The 18,985-nt window shown below is 39.9% G+C and overlaps 2 protein-coding genes across 2 annotated transcripts; one reads left to right on the top strand and one right to left on the bottom strand.

Moving 5' to 3' along the window:
- LOC128500136 (mitogen-activated protein kinase 14A-like) lies at nt 1-12,646 on the top strand. The gene is made up of 12 exons (XM_053469170.1): nt 1-394; nt 3,281-3,410; nt 5,716-5,774; nt 6,295-6,406; nt 7,826-7,855; nt 8,154-8,201; nt 8,447-8,561; nt 9,203-9,274; nt 10,021-10,100; nt 10,962-11,040; nt 11,375-11,548; nt 12,244-12,646. The coding sequence occupies exons 1-12, from the start codon at nt 276-278 to the stop codon at nt 12,303-12,305; spliced, it is 1,080 nt and encodes a 359-aa protein (XP_053325145.1). The 5' UTR covers nt 1-275; the 3' UTR covers nt 12,306-12,646.
- A 436-nt stretch (nt 12,647-13,082) lies between these two features.
- Nucleotides 13,083-17,004, bottom strand: CCDC51 (coiled-coil domain containing 51). Its single transcript, XM_053469169.1, has 4 exons — nt 16,783-17,004; nt 15,694-16,046; nt 15,187-15,351; nt 13,083-13,918 (listed from the first exon to the last, which is right to left on the bottom strand). Exons 2-4 carry the CDS (start codon nt 16,003-16,005, stop codon nt 13,136-13,138), a joined length of 1,260 nt encoding a protein of 419 aa, XP_053325144.1. The 5' UTR covers nt 16,006-16,046; nt 16,783-17,004; the 3' UTR covers nt 13,083-13,135.
- Nucleotides 17,005-18,985: the final 1,981 nt, after the last annotated feature.

Below are 18,985 nucleotides of genomic sequence, written 5' to 3'. Positions count from 1 at the left end.
TGTGTGAGTGTACGTGTGTGAGTGTACGTGTGTGACTGTACGGTGTATGAGTGTACGTGTGTGACTGTATGGTGTGTGAGTGTACGTGTGTGACTGAACGGTGTATGAGTGTACGTGTGTGACTGTATGGTGTGTGAGTGTACGTGTGTGACTGAACGGTGTATGAGTGTACGTGTGTGACTGTACGGTATGTGAGTGTACGTGTGTGACTGTACGTGTGTGACTGTACGTGTGTGAGTGTACGGCATCTTTCCGCTGAGTGGAATAAACACATTATGGACTCACCGCTCAGAAAAGGTTTCCACAGACAGGAAATTAATCAAACTAAATGGGAAATCCCTCTGCATTATAGAGATTTGGTAGCCGTGGGTTCTGGGGCGTATGGAACAGTATGGTAAGTGACGTATAGAAATCACCTGCTTTAAAATATATACATATTTACAAGATGTGTTGAGCTGAATGCGAGTGTAAAGAAGGGTTAACGTGGTGTGGTCTTATTTGCGTGTCTCTACCTTGAATGTTTTATCGTCAGTGGAGTATTTTCGACTTTAGATATTTGTTCAGGAAAGCGTTTTTTTCATGTTTGTTTAAATGCGTATATGTATAAGCTCAGGTATTTGCCCCAATCTCAGGGTCTCAGGGTGAAGGGGCAGAGTCTCAGGGTCACACAGTCTGGAGCCCTGACATCTTCCTATTCTACACTGCTGTGATCAGATATAAGACTCCCAATTGGTGCTTTTGCCCCCAATATGTTATGGTTGATATCCCTGCTTGAATGCAGGTGACTTAACTAAGTGTATCTTTAAGTAATGAGAAGTCAAGCTTTTCAGGAGAACTGATATTAGAGCCATTTGGTTAACAAATTCGGTTTAATAGTTTAAGAGTCTCAGGGTCAGCTAATTTAGAAAGTTTCCAGGTATGTTCATAGGACCCGGAATGTAAAGGGTTAAATCAGACTTCTTTGAAAATGCCTACTATGCAGAATAAACGTTTCGGGAGCAGCCGATTGTTTATTTTAGGATTAATCCCTCCTGCGCTAACGGTTCGCACTGTATACCCCACTCCTGGAAATGTATAGAGGGTGTTAACCCTTTAGGCAGAACTCTCAAACTTCAGTCCTGAAATTGTATTTTTTTTTCGGTAATAGACTCTATCAATAATTTACTAATTAGCAATCTATTAATAATGAAGTTTAATTAATTATGAATAATTTAATCATTTAAGTGTTTACATTTTGACCCAAAAAAACCAAAAAAAAAATATCCAGAACAAAAATGTTTAAAAATATAATTTTTTTAAAATTTCCAATATGACTTCTATAAAATCGCACAGAATTTGGTATCATGGTGGTCTCAATCAAATAAACGCGCCTTTCCATATTACTCTAATTATATTTCTGTTGCCCGAGGCTTTACATTTCTGAAATTCTTGAACCGATTGCGTTTCCGGAGAATGTTAACAAACGTTGTGACTCGCACCGAATCGACAATACACAAATATAACAGAAATACACTATATTAATAATAATACGAATAAAGCTATAAATTAATCTGTTTTTAGGTCATTTTAGGCCACTTTTTTCAACCCAGAGTCCCCAGCAGCTGTTTAACTTGCATAAAGCACGCTGTATAGTAGTAGTAAGCTCAGTTGTAATGTAAAGAGTTAAAAAATATTATACTGTTAAGAAAAATACAATACCTAGAGGGCGAAGAATAAAAAAAACCACTTTAGAATGTGGAATCATCTTGGAATCTATCCAGAGACAAAACCCCACAATTTCCAAGAAAGTTAATACCTGACAGAGCAGTCCAGGAATGAATGTGTTAAAATCAAGTTCTATTCTACTACACATTTTATGCAAATTAAAGGACAAAAATGATTTTCTGTAATAATATATTAATTAAGTAATTCTAATTTTGGTAATCATCATTTCCTATTTAACTCATTGGACCCCAGTGTGAATTATATTAACTCTTCAATGCCTGCCGAGCCTGATCATGGGAAACGGCTACATTTTTTATTATCTTTTAATTAACAAATGTGGCCGATGTAACGTGGAAGTAGCCTTTTGGGAATTGGATATTGATACAGACGATATAAGATCGTTCTCATAATATTTATATAAACAGAATGTACTGAGTGATCCGCACAAAACGTTTTTGGATCGAGGAGAAGGCTGAGATTATTGCAGATGTAATCTAGACTTCTTTCTAAAAATACGATGTTGTGTTTGGAATGTGTATTGGCAACACAACAACTCTGGTGTCATTTGTACCAGAGCCAGGTGCCAAGTGGTCCATTCGAGGAAGAAAGAGGTCTGTGCATGCTGGTGAAATAGCTCGGGGTCAGGGCAGGCGGCAGACAAATGGGTGCAATGGTGGAAAAGAACGGACGGAGAGAATGCTGGAGGCCTGGATACAAAGAAAAAGGCAGTGAGAGCTTAAGTAACAACCCTGTTGTCGAAGATCTGAGTGCGGGGCTGTGCTTAGGTTGGGGCAGGTAACCATTTTTGGTGAGCTTTAACCCTTCCCGCAGTCTCTTGATTGAAATGGTCGTGGGGCTGTGCCTGAGCCTTCCGTCCAATTTCCAAGCGCACCTTCTGGGAAGTCATTGCGATATACTGGAGGGAGGAACCGGGAAATTTAACATCACTGCGCAAACAAGGATGTGTTATTCTTGTATAAAAATATTTTATTGCGCTCGTAAAAACACAGATACGGCCTTTCATCCGAAGGCTAGAAACGACGTAACTACACGTGTCGAAATATTTACTTCCTTATGTGTTCTACAGAAAGGCCCTTCCTTGACAGGCTCTCGTAAAAGCAAAAATAAAGAAAAAACTAATAAAAAAGGAGCCTTTTTTTTCAGAAGTATGATTTTTTAATTTTCCATTACATCATAGTTAAACAATTTCTACCATGGGCCTGGTATGTGCTTTCTCAAAGAGGGCAGCTGTGAGTCCTACAGGAACTCCAGATCAGAAGGTCTACCATGAACTTCACATCATCCTATCAATGTCTCTTTTTATTAAATAAAACCTTATTTCATATGTTTGCCATGGAAGCCTCATTTGTCTCTTCTTCTCCATGCTAGTCCACCGTGATTCTCAACATTTCTTTTCTATATGAAAATGTGGTGAGGGCTCAACAAGAGGCGAGGAACCCATATCTCGTTCTGCCTGGGCTCCTCTCAGGAGATTCCAAACTCCCTGTTCTGTGGACTTGTGATAATAATGTGTTTTCGGACCTAATTTATTTATTTATTTATTTATTTTCTGCAGTTCAGCCAAAGACGTGAAGACGGGACAAACGGTAGCCATAAAGAAGCTCCAACGTCCGTTCCAGTCCTTGGTTCACGCTAAAAGAGCCTACCGGGAGCTGCGTCTCCTCAGACATATGAACCATGAGAATGTAAGATTATCAGCTACTCCACGTCTCTTAAAAGGATAAATAATGGGATTTTAACCCTTTCCTAGCATTATTTGGTAGACTGCTTAAAATCCCCCCGCTAGGAGAGCCCCAATCTAAAGATTCAGAGCCAAGGAACCTTATATTTTTGGCCCCAGATACTGTTTCTTTGAATAGTTTTGCCACTGCAGGATGGGGGGGGGTCTTCAGAAAAGTTAGAAAATTACACAAAATTAGGGCTTAATATAAAGTTTCATGGCTTCCCCCCCATAATGATTCATGCCCACAGCTTCACAAATCTTTGGAAAGGCAAATGTCCTCCACCAGCTTCCAAAAAAAATCCAAGAAATAAAACATGATATATCTTAAAAAAAAAACTGGAAAAAAATTAAAATAATTAGATTACTTAAAATCTAAGAATAAATTGTGTTTACATTTTTTTTAAATGGTAAAAATGTTCCTAGATATAAATATATATATATATAATATATTTCTTTTAAACCTTTAAATAATTGATAATTGCCAAACAAAATAAAAATAAAATTAAAACGGACAAATGTGTCTAATACACCCGTCCCAATATTTCACGCGGCCCAATAGGGACAATTTAAATTTTCCAATTTTTGTTTTTAGGCGACTTCTTCTAATAAGCACTCTTTAACGACAAATCTACCTGTAAATTAGGTACAATTTTTTTTGTTAATTAACTATATACTGCCCTTACGAAAAAAATACTGCAGTTTTTCTGAAGTAATACTGCAGTTTTTTGGACATGAAAAAACTGCAATACTGCACTTTTACTGCAGTATTACTGCACATTTACTGCAGTTTTACTGCATTTGTACTTCACTGTACTGCAGTTGTACTGCAGTTGTTTTTGTACGGAAGTACAAATGCAATAAAGCTGCAGTACATTGAATTACAACTGCAGGTGTGCAATATAAAAAAAAAAGTGCGGTAAATGTGCAGTAACACTGTAGTACAGTGAAGTACAAATGCAGTAAAACTGCAGTAAATGTGCAGTATTGCAGTTTTTTCATGTCCAAAAAACTGCAGTATTACTTCAGAAAAACTGCAGTATTTTTTTGTAAGGGTGAGATTAAAATCTCGCTTATATTTTTTTCCTGAATTTTCTGAGACATGTATAAAACACATTTAGAAATTTTCCTGCAACTTTGTATCTACAAAAAAAAAAAATATGACAGGGTTTAACTCTTCCAGTAACGTTACTTATATAATTTATAATATCCGTTATATAATTTCTTTCTCCGAGGGGTTAGCCGGACATCCATGACTAATCTGTTTCACGCAGAGTTCTATGCATTGGGGATTAAATCATGTTCCGGGTTCCGCCGCCTCTCTATCCCCTATAAAGTCCGTCGGTGTGAAAAGAATCCAAAGCCGGCGAAGGATTGGTGATACTTCACATGGCTCTTGGCCTAGATTTCTCTAAGCCTTAGCATGCGTTATTTTTCTTCTTAGGCCCCTGTGTCTGCAGCATATCTTAATCCCGATACTTTGCTGGCGTCAAATGGATTTAGGGCAAACGCAGATACGAGTCGCATTGTGTTTGAAACTCTTAAAACAATCCGTAGTTTGTTTCCCGATAGTAAAATCGTAGGATTATTTCGAGCTGGGAACATAATCGTGAAGGTGACTGGAGTCCTGTTATATCATTTTTTTTCAGATGCAAAGCTTTAAAATCATTAAAAAAATATATGTATGGGGAATAAGTCCATAAAAACACATGAAGTACACGTTTTATGGATTCTTTCACTAACAAAGTTTTAAAATAAGACCTCTGTCTTATTTTCTTCTTCTTCCTGGCTGCCTGGAAGCATATTTAAGTACTCGTAGTGACAGCCAATCGCTACATTCGGTTGGCATACATAGGATTGGCTGGCGCTGCTTCCATTGGCTACAGGAAGTACACTGACGTACACTTCCTGCTTTGATTAGAGACAGCCAGGGGAGGAGTTAATGAGAGAAATGTTGAATTTTCTTACACTGATAACTAGAGAATGCCTGCACCGTTTTGGACGCAATAAAATGCATTGGAGTCCATGTTTCATCGAGCTCAAAATGCTTTAATAAAGGCTTTTTAAAACTTTAGGAACTAGACGGTACTTTTAGTGTCAGTGGTGACCGGAGCTCTGCATCACTTGAGTTGTTTGTAAGCTTTTATAATGGAAGTGAACAATGTATCACATTTAAGCAAATGTAAGTATTGGAGATGAGCCATAGTGGCCTAGAAAGTGTGATATCATCATCATCATCGTAATTATGTTACATCATTTTGACCTTGCAGGTTATTTCTCTTCTCGATGTGTTTACGCCCGATGACTCTGTGGAAAGTTTCCAGACCTTGTGAGTAGATACCTTAATATTTTGTCCTTTTTTATTCTAGCTTATGGTAAATTGAATGAGGGTCACCAGGGAACTCTCATGGTTTGAACCCAGCCTCAACGTTTCTACCGCAATATTAGGGTAAAGGGACAGATTCTCAGGTTTCCAGGTTGTGGTTTCCATTCAGTGGTGGTCTTACTATAAAGGTGACTGATGTGTTAGAGTAGAGAGAGACTGTGTTCTCTTCTTTTCCTGATGGCCCGGTTGACTATTTAGCTCTGCTACCTTCTAAGATGGTGAAGAAGTGGCTGAGGGTAATGGGAAATGATGACATCAGACAGACCCATTCTTGAGAGTAGAAGAGATCCATTACATGAACGCTTCTTCATGATAGACCACCATGATTATCCACCTTTCTTCACGTCTTCCTAATAGGACAAACATGAACATGTGGAGGGGGCAAAACTAGAGGCTATTATAGCACAGCACCCCCTGCAGCCTAGAGGTGGCGTTGTATGATCCCGTCTTAATTTCTTTTTAGTTACCTGGTGATGCCGTTTGTACCCCTGGACCTGGCACGGTTCATGAAAAGGTGCAAACTCAATCACAGCACGACAGTTTATCTTCTGTACCAGATTCTCCGTGGCTTGCAGGTGAGATGATACATTCAGACATTCAGCGTCTGGAGTCTGATCAGGGATCTGGGATACGACTTCGGGCGGTGAAGTATGAATGGGGATTTACCTCTAGGTCCATCGCAAGCAAGGCTGGGTCATGACTTGGTCAGCCTACTGAAGAAATACAACTGGTATCCCACCAACTAAATAATAATAATAATAGTAATAATAAGGTTAATTACAGAAATTTAATGAACCTTTACTATTCTTTTAAGGTAAATGTATTAAATCCATTCTAAATTTCTGAGTTAAATCCAGAGTTGTAGGACTTCTATAAATCCTTTGTGATAATACAATGAACATGTTACAAAACATGATCGATAGAACCTTCGTAAAACGAAAGGTTTACAAACATCGTACGGGAATTCTTGGTAGATGATTTCTACTGGAACGCGGCCGCTATGCTTGTCTGTTCCCAGCCCGTAGCGTTACATTATAACCATTTTTTTTTTCCTGTGGGAAATTCTTAATCTTGTTATTATCTGGGGAAAATGGAAACCAGAAGCATGTTAGAAAAATATTAGAAATGAAAAGTGTCTGATATGATGCATACAGTAAATCAGCCTGACTTTCCGATGACCCCGACAGAATGGCTCGAAAATGTCACAGGTTCCTTGTCGCTGCTTCCATCTTATCAGCTGCTCCAAAGAAATAAATAGTCCTTATCCGACATTTTTTTTTTAAGATTGGAGGGAATTAATGGTTATCTTGTATTTAAAAAAAAATAAATAAACAGACCAGGTTAGGGGTCTCCCTAGAGGCGCAGAGGATGATTAAATTAGAAACAGAGAACTTGATGGCAGATCAGAGCCATTCGGCCCCCGTCTAGTCTGCCCGTTTTTGCGGCTGTAAAGACTCAAACCTTAATCAGTCGTTGGTTTCGTCTTAGATCCTTGATAGCCATATGCCGATCCCATGCATGAGATAGCCATGATCTGATAAGCTTCAACCTCACCAGCGTCAGAACTATAAGAACATTTATGAAAAGGTGAGCTGGCCAAAGTTTCGGCCAACTATGCCAAAGTGTATCCATTAAACCGGGAGACGTTGTATCGTTTCATGTGGTCGTTTGATACATCTCAGACGTTCTTGCCGGAGAGACTCACCATGGTTGGCCCCTTTTTCATCTCTACATATCTCGGTGAAATGAAAGCCACCTTTAAACTCGTTATTTAGTGAATAACTTGGTGCCCGTTGATTGTCTGCGTCATTTAGAAGATCGTTCGCTGGGCTTCGTAGTACTCTACAGCAGTAAGGTTGATTGGCCGTCATATAATTAAGGTTCTATTTTTGATAGGATATTGGCAGGCTGAGATCAGCCAATAGGATTGGGTTTTATGTATGGCATGTACATTCTTGCTTCTAGTCCTAATGTACTCTTGCTTTGTGTTCCAGTATATCCATTCTGCTGGGATCGTGCACAGGGTAAGCGTATTTTATATTAATACAACCCAATTAATGCTGATTATCGTAACAGAGGGGGGGCAAATTCGGGTCAGTTAGGAGTTTCCCCGTGGTGACCCAGAAATAAATGATTTCCTTGTGACATGGAAGGAAATCACTCATTTTTTTGGCTCAGTGAACCTCAGCAAAAAAATTACAATTTTGACAATTAAATACAAAGTGGGATTTCACATTTTTTTTCAGAAAAGAATGCAAAGTAAACCCCAAAAGTGTTCTACAGAGTGGGACCTTCTCAATATTTATTCTTTCTTTGTTTTAGGATCTAAAACCAAGTAATTTGGGAGTGAATGAAAACTATGATGTGAAGGTAAATAAAAACCGAACCGAACAGATATGAACAAACTAAATACACATAGAATGTAATAAACAGAAAGCCAGGGCTGATACACTGATATCAAATAATCATAATTCCACCAAACATGGAATAAATGAAATAAATCTTATATAAAACTGGAGGGTGGGCAGCCAAATGATTTAAATAGACTGTTTATCATATGAAGATTATTGGGATTATTTGGGATTATTTGGGAGTAACGGGGTCTACGTTGTTAGATTTTAGATTTCGGGCTGGCTCGGCAGACGGAACCCGAAATGACGGGATACGTGGTGACCCGGTGGTACCGAGCTCCAGAAGTGATCTTTAACTGGATGCATTATAACCAAACAGGTGATCGGGAGCGAGGGGCTGGTGGGGCTGTCCATCTGTTCTTATGGGACAATGTGGGGTATATTTATAGGGCAGAGGGTAAATGTACTTGCACATGTGTTATTATTATTATTATTATTATAATTATTTTATTATTTGTTTTATATAGCGCCATCAAATCCATAGTGCTGTACAATGGGTAGACAGGACATAACAAGTAGTATGTAACATAACAATTAGACTTACAGAAACAACAGGTGAGGAGGGCCCTGATCACAGGAGCTTACAATCTAGAGCTATGTTTAGTTATTTGAGGCATAAACGCCTAAAAAATACATATTCAGCCTGACGGGCACCCATAAATCTCACAGCACTCACATCACTCACATACAGACATTCACGCAACTCACATCATTCACATGCACTCCCACAACTCCCAGTTCCTGCTCAGAGATGGCTTTTCTTGCAGTAACAAAGAGTTTCCCCCTTTATTTTTCATGTACGAAGCCCATTTATACACAGTATGGCGACACGGGGCCGAAATTCAACATCATCGCCGGCTATACATTTTACCCAAAATGCCAAAATAAATAGGAAATAAGAAAATGCAGACCTTTTAAGGTGTTTAGTATGGAATTAATAATAACTCTGGTGTCTTTCAGTGGATATCTGGTCTGTTGGGTGCATTCTGGCCGAAATGATAACGGGTCGTGTGTTGTTCCCCGGCGGAGACCGTATCCTTTGGGTAATAGAACATTCACAATAACAGCCGGCAAATTCATATAAATCACTTCGGCGATGCATCAGTCGCTAGCCGTGCTCTCGTTTTCATGTTTTTCTTCCCCGTTTTCATTGTTTTCCTAAGGAATTAAATTCACGTTTGGGGGGGATGTCATCTGGAGAGGAAGGTCATCGGGGAAATGAGAGGAAACAGGATTCTCCAAATTAATGTATTTATGGGAACGAACTCCGATGATGTCCGCCTAAAGCTTCTGTTTTAAGGAAAGACATGTGTTGGGATTTTTTGGTCAACAACAATTCTCCAGAGCAAACAATAGGCAAGAATATAACGGAATACAATGTATTTTTCATAGACAGGTTCCTAATTCATCTTTAATCACATTAATTACACCCGAGTCCATTACATCGCCCCCAATAACGTCTTACCATCAGGGTTAGATTGGAGGACAGGTCTGGAAGACAACTCCTTTAGAAGGACTGGCGTCGCCTTTATGTTTTCCTGCTATTCTATACGCACGGCGTCATCCAGAATAAGAAAGATCCACGTCTTTGATATAAAAGTAGCTTTTTATGGCTCTTTGATGGGATTTGTCTTCCCTCCGTTGAGTAACACAGGTGGATAAGCCGTGCCAGGTGGCATAGATTTCTTTGTAGCCTTTCCGGCAAGTCTTTTTTTTTTTTTTTGGATGCAATATCCCGCGATTAAAGATGTCGGCTGTGTTCTTAACCATGAATACAGATTTTGATGAGCTAAAAAGGATAATTGAAGTTATAGGCAGCCCAGAAGCATCGCTGATTAACAGAATGGAAAGCACGCATGTAAGTTAATCTCATCATCACGACTGTTTCATTTTTCATTTTCCAATTTGATCGTTAAGCGTTACTTATTACAAAAGTCTGATTCTCTTCCATATATTTGCTAAATACTTATTATTATTATTATAATTTTATTTTGCCAAATGGTTTTCTAACCATCAATTAGCCTTTTAAACTTGAACTTGGATCAGCGAACACAACGTGCCATTGGAACAAAGGAGTGATGGGAGTGATAAAGGGCCATTGGAACACAGGAGTGATGGGAGTGATAAAGGGCCATTGGAACACAGGAGTGATGGGAGTGATAAAGGGCCATTGGAACACAGGAGTGATGGGAGTGATAAAGGGCCATTGGGACACAGGAGTGATGGGAGTGATAAAGGGCCATTGGGACACAGGAGTGATGGGAGTGATAAAGGGCCATTGGAACACAGGAGTGATGGGAGTGATAAAGGGCCATTGGAACACAGGAGTGATGGGAGTGATAAAGGGCCATTGGAACACAGGAGTGATGGGAGTGATAAAGGGCCATTGGAACACAGGAGTGATGGGAGTGATAAAGGGCCATTGGAACACAGGAGTGATGGGAGTGATAAAGGGCCATTGGAACACAGGAGTGATGGGAGTGATAAAGGGTCTCTGTGCGCCTATGAAGAGATTCCATTAAAAATCAGCCGTTTCCAGCTACAATAGTCATTTACAGCATTAACCCCGTCTGCGCTGGGTTTCTGATCCATTTCATGTTATTTAATGGTCAAAATTAGCTATTGTTTCAGGAAATTTCTAAGCGACCCCAAATTTTTGGTTTATTTTAAAATATTTAAGTCATTATAAGGATGTAATGTTTTTACTTTCTATTTCTAGGCCCAGAACTACTTAAAAATGCTCCCTCAGAAACCGAGAAGGAATTTTAAAGAGCTTTTCCCGAGAATGAGCGCTCACGGTACGTCAATGTAGCCACTTATCTTTCCAAAGTCTTTGTCGTGATAACAGTGGCTGACGAGACAGATTAACATCTTATCGTACTCTAGCAGCAAACTAAAAGAAGACTTCGTACAAACACGGGCATCGATCACCTTTTAGTTTGCAATCAAACTCCAGTAATTTTGGTTTTGTCGGATCTTTCTAGAGAATGTTTAATGTTAGTGTGTTTATGCTGTCATTTTGGCCATGATACGGTAGACCTTCTTTTTGCGATCCCCACTATTCCATTTCTATTTGCCGCGCTTCCTGGCATATCCCTCATTGGCTTAATTGACCTCATTTTTTCACGTCAGAGGTTGATCTTCTAGAGAGGATGCTGGATTTGGACCCTGAATCCAGAATAACCGCCGCGGAATGCCTGGCTCATCCCTACCTAGAAGAATATCAAGATTCAGATCCAGAGCCACCTGCGGAGAAATACGACGATTCGTTCGAAAGCGTAGACTTACCCATTCATGAGTGGAAAAGTAACGTATACATTTATATGTGTTATGCGAGAAAACACCAGTGGGAATTTTAACATGACTTAGATTCCTTTGCGTCCAAAATACCCAAAATGGTTTATTGCGGACTTTCAGCATTTATCATTTTGGGTATTCGCCAAAAAATCACAAGGATGCAATAATTAAATATGGAATAGATTTTACTCTACAAAGTTCCGTTTCAGTCTACACAGATCTGTATTGGGTTCACTTTTCCTAATAAGACGTACTCACGGGATGGTTTAATTGTGAAGTTGGTTCATACAATTCAGTGGAGTAGAACAGTCACAAGGGACGAGGGCATTCAAAGGGTTAAACCTTTCCCTACCAACTGCGGGGATTTAAAGTCGATTTTTGTACTCAAAATACTAAAATATACTGTGAAAACTCTAATGAAATATTGAGTAAATAATTAATTTTAATTATTAATTTATAAATGTATACGTTAATTTATGTATTTATGGGCAGTGCAAGTGGGGAATGGGCGTGAGTAAGATTAGCCACACCTCTTGCAATCTATAAATATGTTGGTTTATTGACGGGCCACCAAAAAAACCTTAAAAAAAAAAAAGGAGAATGGCCGAGTTCAAACAAATTACATTTAAAAAAAAAATCTGCTAATTAATTAATTTACAACTACATATGGAATTGAAAAATAATCTTTTGTTTCTTTTCTTTAGGTCTAAGCCATATGGAAATAATGACCTTTGAACCTCGGAATCCTTGTGAAACGGCTTTGTAACTGTATATAAAAGCTCTAGAAATGCAACAACTCGTCTAAATAACATTTGTGGGGTTTTTTTATTGAAAGTTGGGTTGTTATTTAAGGACTCTGTGACTAGTCCCTCGTATAGAGCAAATATAATGTAGATACATTCATGAAAGAATTAAGACATTGCTGTACATAAAACGCCATGTTTGTATGACCTGAAGACTGGGGTATATTAGCAACACGTATATGGAATATACACAGTTCCTTATGTTGGCAAACTTGGTTTCCAATACTGACAATTGCTTTTCTATTATTATTTTATATTATGCATGAAATAAAACGTACGTTCCTCCAAGTTTCAATACGCAGAACATTGTGTGTTTGCTGTTTTTGTGTTTTATGCCGTTTTGGCCTCAATACACAAGCAATACTTCTTTTTTTAGAGGATGTGTTGCAAATAACCTTAATATAAAACCACAGGAGGGCCCACTGCCACCCCAAGCACTTGCGTATGGGCAATAACTGATCAAGGGTGGGTGGGACTTAGTAAAAGTGGGTGTGGCCACTATGAAGTCAATCCCTTTTGCCTCCTACAGCACGGTTAATAAATCTGCCCCTGTTAGTAATGGAGTAACTATCCTGAACACTCATCTTAGATCTGTGCGATATTTCATAATATTTTCATCCAGAAATACTTTCTTCAATTATTTTGGAACTGGAGTCATAAATTGTTTCCACAGCATCAGCAAATCAATTAGATAAATCGCTAAACACAGAGTGGTATGAATATCAATATTATGGATTAAATTATGGAAGATTAAGTCAAATTTATTAACTATGTTCACTGATCGTGAAGGTTTCTAGTTTCCTTTTAGTAAAACGTACAATATGGGCATGGTTATTGCGATTACAGTACACGTCACAGCAGTGCTGTAAATTGAATTTTGGTCAATGCGAGTCCGCAGCCTTTGCTCGGCCTCAGACAGTTCTAGAATCACGTTCTCGTGCTGGTCCCCCGGCCCATGGCTCCCTTGAGAGGAGGACATGAGTGTCCTTTCCGCCGGCTGCGAGTTAACCCTTGACTTCACATTTTGCATGTCATTTGTAAGTTTCCTGATATCCTTTTCTAAGTTGGTATAATTCGTTTGTAAGTTTTCTAGATGTTTCCCTGCATCCTTGGTATATCCCATGTGTTCTTTAACCGCTCTTAAAACCGGGTTCACCGTGATATCAAGTTCAGGCTTTGACTCGGTACCAGAGAGGCCCTTTTGAGGATCTTGTGATGTCAGCGATAGAGATGGAACTATACTTCTCAAGCCTATAATAAGGTCCCCAAGATCCTTTTGCTGAGATTGGTGTACCGAGGCATGTTCATGGATGGCTTCCTGCAAACTGATTGGTCCCTTCTGTGCTTCTAGAAGCAGAGTCTTCAGTTCCTGCAGCCTGACTCGGTTGATGTAAGTCGAGCCCATGACTCCAATCACTGCTCCCAGTACGGACCCAATAACGGACCAATTCTTAGTTCTCTCTGCCCTGGTCCTTTCTTTTTCGTGGCTTTCTCTTACGGAAGCAGAAAAGAGGGCAAACTTTTCTCTTTCACCTTCTTCTGCGTTAATATACAAAGCCCTCAGTCTTTTTTCTTCCTGAGTAATATAAAAAGAAAAAAAATTGAGTTTCCCAAGTAAGAAATAAAGTTTCATGGGCTGCAATGGCTTGTCAAATATATATATATATATATAGATAGAAGACCCTCCACTCTTAAGATCATGAAGCACCACTTTTAAACAAAATAAATTCAAATTTATATTAAGATATTGGGAAATCAAAAACTCTAGCAGACGCATCATATTTGACCTATGCCTAATTTCCTTTAACGCAAGACCTTGTCACTAGTTAAAACCCAGTAGCAAATTACTTTTGAATAGTAACGCTCTGAACAATGAACAGATTTGCTATGGCGACATGTTTAATAATTTTATATGCAGTCTTGTTATTTCATGCAGAATTCATACACTATGTTGGGCTTCCTTCTGCTGGTAGATCCCCACTACAAGGATTGCGACACACCAGAACCTTGCTCTATAAGATTATATCCTCATTAATAAATCTTTCCTTTTTAAACACATAACATATGCTGTGCATGCCAGCACTGATCTCATTTGCTTTGCTCTGGATCGGCTTAATCTGATTATTAAAACAACATATTTTTGGGCTCAGCCACTGGCCTTTCGTCAGACTGTTGTTTGTTTGCTGTAGGGGGGCGCAGGAAACAGGCAGGATTTATCAGGCAGGATAATCAATAACTAGTTCCATAAATCACACTGATGGTCAAAACAGACCCCAGCACAAATTGTCAGATCTTAATCTCACGAGTCGGATGACTGTTTCAAGAGGCCAAACGGATTATGAATTATTTTGACAGCAATTATTTATTTATTTTGTAAGACTTTTTTTTAAATCGGTGTATATAAAGTACAACATGAAGTAGTTAATTAATGCATTCAACTATTTGGTGTATATAAGACAGATCTCTCGGAAGAAACGGGTTCTAAAAAAAAAATAAACTGGTCTCTTTGGAACGTTCATTGATTTTTGCGATTTTGGTTTTGCGGTTAATCATTCAAATTTAATTTTCTTTTACCTTGACAAATAAATTAAGGATCCAGTTTATCCATGATTTAATTAATCAGCCTATCATTTAACAGTATATATTGTGGCTATGAAGTCTATTAAAGGAGCACTTTAATTAATCATTTACAGCTTCCACGTTAGTTTCCACTTCCCAGCACTAATGAAACAAGTTTACTAACCCTTTAACGCTTCAGAATGTTCTAATCTAACATTTTGCCTCAAAGATCTGCCCCAAAACTGAAGATCTGGAAGGGAAGCCTTATGTGTATTTCAATGTTACCTGCAATAATTTATGTTCTGAAGTTGCCAGCTCCAAATAATGCACATCCTCGCGGGATACTCTGTCCAGGCGGTCACGCACTTCCTTCAGTTTCACCTGCTGAGACTCCACACTCTCCCGAGCTTCTCGTACAATCCCACGAGCGACCATGAAATCCTTCTCTGCCTGGAGAGAAATAAAATGTTCTTTACATGAAATTCCTCGTTATACTCCACCTCCCCTGCAATCCCAGACACCCCAAATTTGATGCATCCATGGCCCTATAGCCTCTTTATTAGTGTCAGATTGAACACTGCAACCGGGAGTCACCAAAATTTATTTATTCAAAAAGGGTTGAAACCACTTGTTCTCTTCAATTCTGGACACCTCTTGTGACCATATGGGAAAGAGATTTTACATATATTTATATACACACTGCCCTTCCTTTCACAGCATTGTTTTGACATTAGTGTCCCTTTAATGAAGGTGTTATAAAATAGAGGCGTTATCTCTTTAAAGACATTTTACCTCTGCTACTTTCCCTTGAGCCTCCCGGACCTCCACCAGACCCACAAACTCTTCATATCGGTCCCACCAGTTCTTGGCTGACACAGAAATTCTCTGCATGGTGTTCCTGCCCATGGTTTTCCCCACTTCCGACCATTTCTGTAAAAGGTTAGCACCCATGTCTTCAGAGGGAGGCTTAGTGTCGGGCAACTTAGCAGTAGAGCTGAGAGTCCTTATTCGGAAAGCATTGATCCTGTAGCTCCGATGAATGCTGGAAGGGTAACAAGGTCTCATAGTGACCTTCACCAAAGGGTGGGAACAGATGTGTCTCATCGTAAGTAGTGTATCGGGAAGGCGACAAAACGTAGCAGCAACTGAAAGACAAGAAAGACAAAGTGAAATACGGATGAATGTTAGCCATGGAGGAAAGCCTGCCAATGAAACACATTATTACGGCTAGGCCAACTGCACACAACTGACCACTTAAAAAGAAAACAAAATACTGTTTCAAAACGTTTGGTAGAAAGTTTCGTTAATACGTTTTCTTTTAAGCTTTCTGCTTCTCCTCTGAATGCGGAAAACAAATGCATCAGAAGGACTTGCTAGGGGCCATTTTGTCCTCAGACACTGTGCAATGAACTCCAGGCCACTAACCATGGATTCCGGCACTGTGCGAGCTAAACTGCCGGCAGTCCCCATAAAGAGGCAGATAACCCCTGGACTGTTGGCAGCTATGTCTAGCTATATATATATATATATATATATATATATATATTTATATATGTGGGGTTAACACAACTATCAATGACCCACCTTCCTCACCTGTCTTAAACCTCCTCCTGTACGGTACTGCGACTCTCCCGCGCCATCACATGATCACAACACCTACCCTACTTCTTCCTCTAATGTTTTAAATTCCTCATTCCTCTACCGTACTCTTCCCTCTCTAACAGCATCCAGCACCATTCAAACTCACTATTCCTAGTTTAAAGAGCAGGGAGGAAATATGGAACAGCATTTGAAGTAGGCGGGAAGTAATATATAAATCACTGAGGCTGAGGAGGATTCAAATCTGGAAAAAGAGGATTGCTGTCATTTAGGAATAATCACCTTCTTCACATTCTCATTGAAATAACTTGCCTCAGTCTAATTCATGTGGAACCGAGTCTTGAGCCTTTATATCCACTTTTCTTTCATCTCATGGCTGTATCCGATTGGAATTATTCCATATATTTTTTTTGTTTTTAGCAGCAAATGTCAAAAACAGATAACACAGGAGGTTAGACAGATGACAGGCAACACTTCCTACCAATCACTGGGTGTAACAAGATGGCGTCTAGAGGGTTTCCGGTGACTCTTTAATCTATGAGATCCCATTAGCTGGGGGTGTAGCAAGATGGTGGAATTTCTACTTCCGGTGGCCTCAGATAATAATTAACATATAATGCACAAGTCAACAAACTAATTAAAACTGTTACAAATCACATTTTCCTCGCTGCATCATCAAATGTAGAGCACGGGAGCTACTAGTTTTATACGGTGACGTAAAACACATATCACAGTTACTTTGCTCATTTAAAAAAAAACAATAAATGAACGTACTCTCCAAAATAATCCCTCCATGAATGGATTTGATGCATTTCAGTTTAATGCATTTAATTGCATCACTCTTTGTAGTTAAAAGACCTGCAGGCGGAAGTGCGTCTAGTCAGGCACTGCGTTGAACTCCTATTTCCGGTGTGACCTGAGGGGGACTTTCGCTGCGGATTGAGAGATTGCTGCAGAGATGTCTGGCAGAGAAGGTGCGTAACGGGGAGTGGGGCAGGGGGTCTATCCGGTGCCATCCTCTGCGGGGGTGTTCTGTATTGAACCCAGGGGTGTTTGCTGGTGAAGGGGGGCATGGCAGAAAGTCTGAAGTGAGGGAAGGCCTTGGGTTGGGGAGGGAGAGCACTCTGTACCTGCGAACGACTGTTAATGTGACACCTAGGTTCTCCAAAAGTCAGTAAGGAACTGTCATTGTACTGCACTACTGAATATGTTACTGCTACTCACACTTATATTACACATGAACATCCTGGGTATGCGTTCTCCTGGCACAGCTCATCTGTGCCCCCTGTCATCCCTTCCCCGGCCCTGGATACCCGCATCCATGGGGGCAGTTTCCTCATCACTGCCTGTCACTTAACCCTTTTAGCTTCCTTTAGGAGGAGATGTGCATGAAGTAGAGGTCCTGCAGGGATGCCTTGAAATATTTTCTTCGCAGGGCGAGCCAGCTTGTGATTGGTGCATCAGCGGGAGGAATATTGGTCACATTTGCAATGGCTAAAGCCCCCCAACCAGTTCAGGGGCTCTCTCTGCCTTAGTCTGGCCAGATACCTTAAGTTCGAAGTTGACCGTGGTCTGTTCACGTTTAGCGACACTTCATGTGCTCTTTAAATGGCGATAGCTGAGAGGTCCCTTTAAACCTGCATGGTTAGATTCTGTCTCTCCCCCCCCCCGTATGCATTTGCCCCTTTCCTCTCCAGCTGGGTATTTTCCATGCAGCAGAACGAATCTCCTGACACATCATATACTTATTGCCAATCTGCTCCAGTGCCCGGTCAATGAACGTGGACTAGAAAGCTGTTTCATTGATTTTAGCGGGAGCTCTTTCTTGCTTCTGATTGGCCGCCTTAAGCCGCCAATTGGTGGCAGGAATCCGTGGAGATGGGATGCTGCAGCTCTCCTTACTCTATGGCCAGCTATGCCGCTGACATTTAAATCTAGACCCCACTAGGCTGAATTAATCTCTTAACTCTTTAGTGGACTGGCGTAGGATCAATCAAACTACCTTAGTATGCCACTGATGACTGGCAGGCTGTAGAGGTTAGACTGGTCCTTACTGGAATAATTGCGCTGGGTTTTCATTTTGTGCTGTTCTGCGGACCCACCTCTACATATAGCCCTTTACACAACTGAGCAGGTCCTAGAAACACATTCATGTTTCTCGCCTTTAGAGTGAGTGAATGAATGAGTTGTGAACCGGTACTCACGCAAGGCCTTTCTTCTTTTATTACATTTCAGGCGGTAAGAAGAAGCCTTTGAAGCAGCCCAAAAAGCAAGGCAAGGATTTAGATGAGGTACGTTTTTGACAATAACTTGTTGGATGTGATGGTTTGCAATAAAAAAATTAAAAAAATAATCCGTAGCTAGATTGTAGCGGGATGTCAATCATAGTACGAAGTAGTTCATACATAGATTTCGGTCTCTATCCTGAAAACACTGACATTTAGGATCATTTAACGACGGACCCTGAAAGTCTCTTTTGGAAGTT

This window comes from Spea bombifrons, chromosome 6 (genome assembly GCF_027358695.1).
Source record: "Spea bombifrons isolate aSpeBom1 chromosome 6, aSpeBom1.2.pri, whole genome shotgun sequence".
Lineage (NCBI taxonomy): Eukaryota > Metazoa > Chordata > Amphibia > Anura > Pelobatidae > Spea > Spea bombifrons.
Note: the sequence above shows the minus strand (reverse complement) of the source record. Positions and strands in the feature narration are given on the sequence as shown.

Bases quoted from the DNA above. Each gene is read 5' to 3' on its own strand.
- CCDC51 (XM_053469169.1), bottom strand. From the start codon at position 16,005: ATGAGACACATCTGTTCCCACCCTTTGGTGAAGGTCACTATGAGACCT. The intron at 15,352-15,693 runs GTAAAATGTCTT...ATTTCTCTCCAG, and splicing joins CTCAAGGGAAAGTAGCAGAG to GCAGAGAAGGATTTCATGGT. The intron at 13,919-15,186 runs GTAACATTGAAA...TATATTACTCAG, and splicing joins CAGAACATAAATTATTGCAG to GAAGAAAAAAGACTGAGGGC.
- LOC128500136 (XM_053469170.1), top strand. From the start codon at position 276: ATGGACTCACCGCTCAGAAAAGGTTTCCACAGACAGGAAATTAATCAA. The intron at 9,275-10,020 runs GTATCCTTTGGG...CCATGAATACAG, and splicing joins GTTGTTCCCCGGCGGAGACC to ATTTTGATGAGCTAAAAAGG. The intron at 11,549-12,243 runs GTAACGTATACA...TCTTTTCTTTAG, and splicing joins ACCCATTCATGAGTGGAAAA to GTCTAAGCCATATGGAAATA.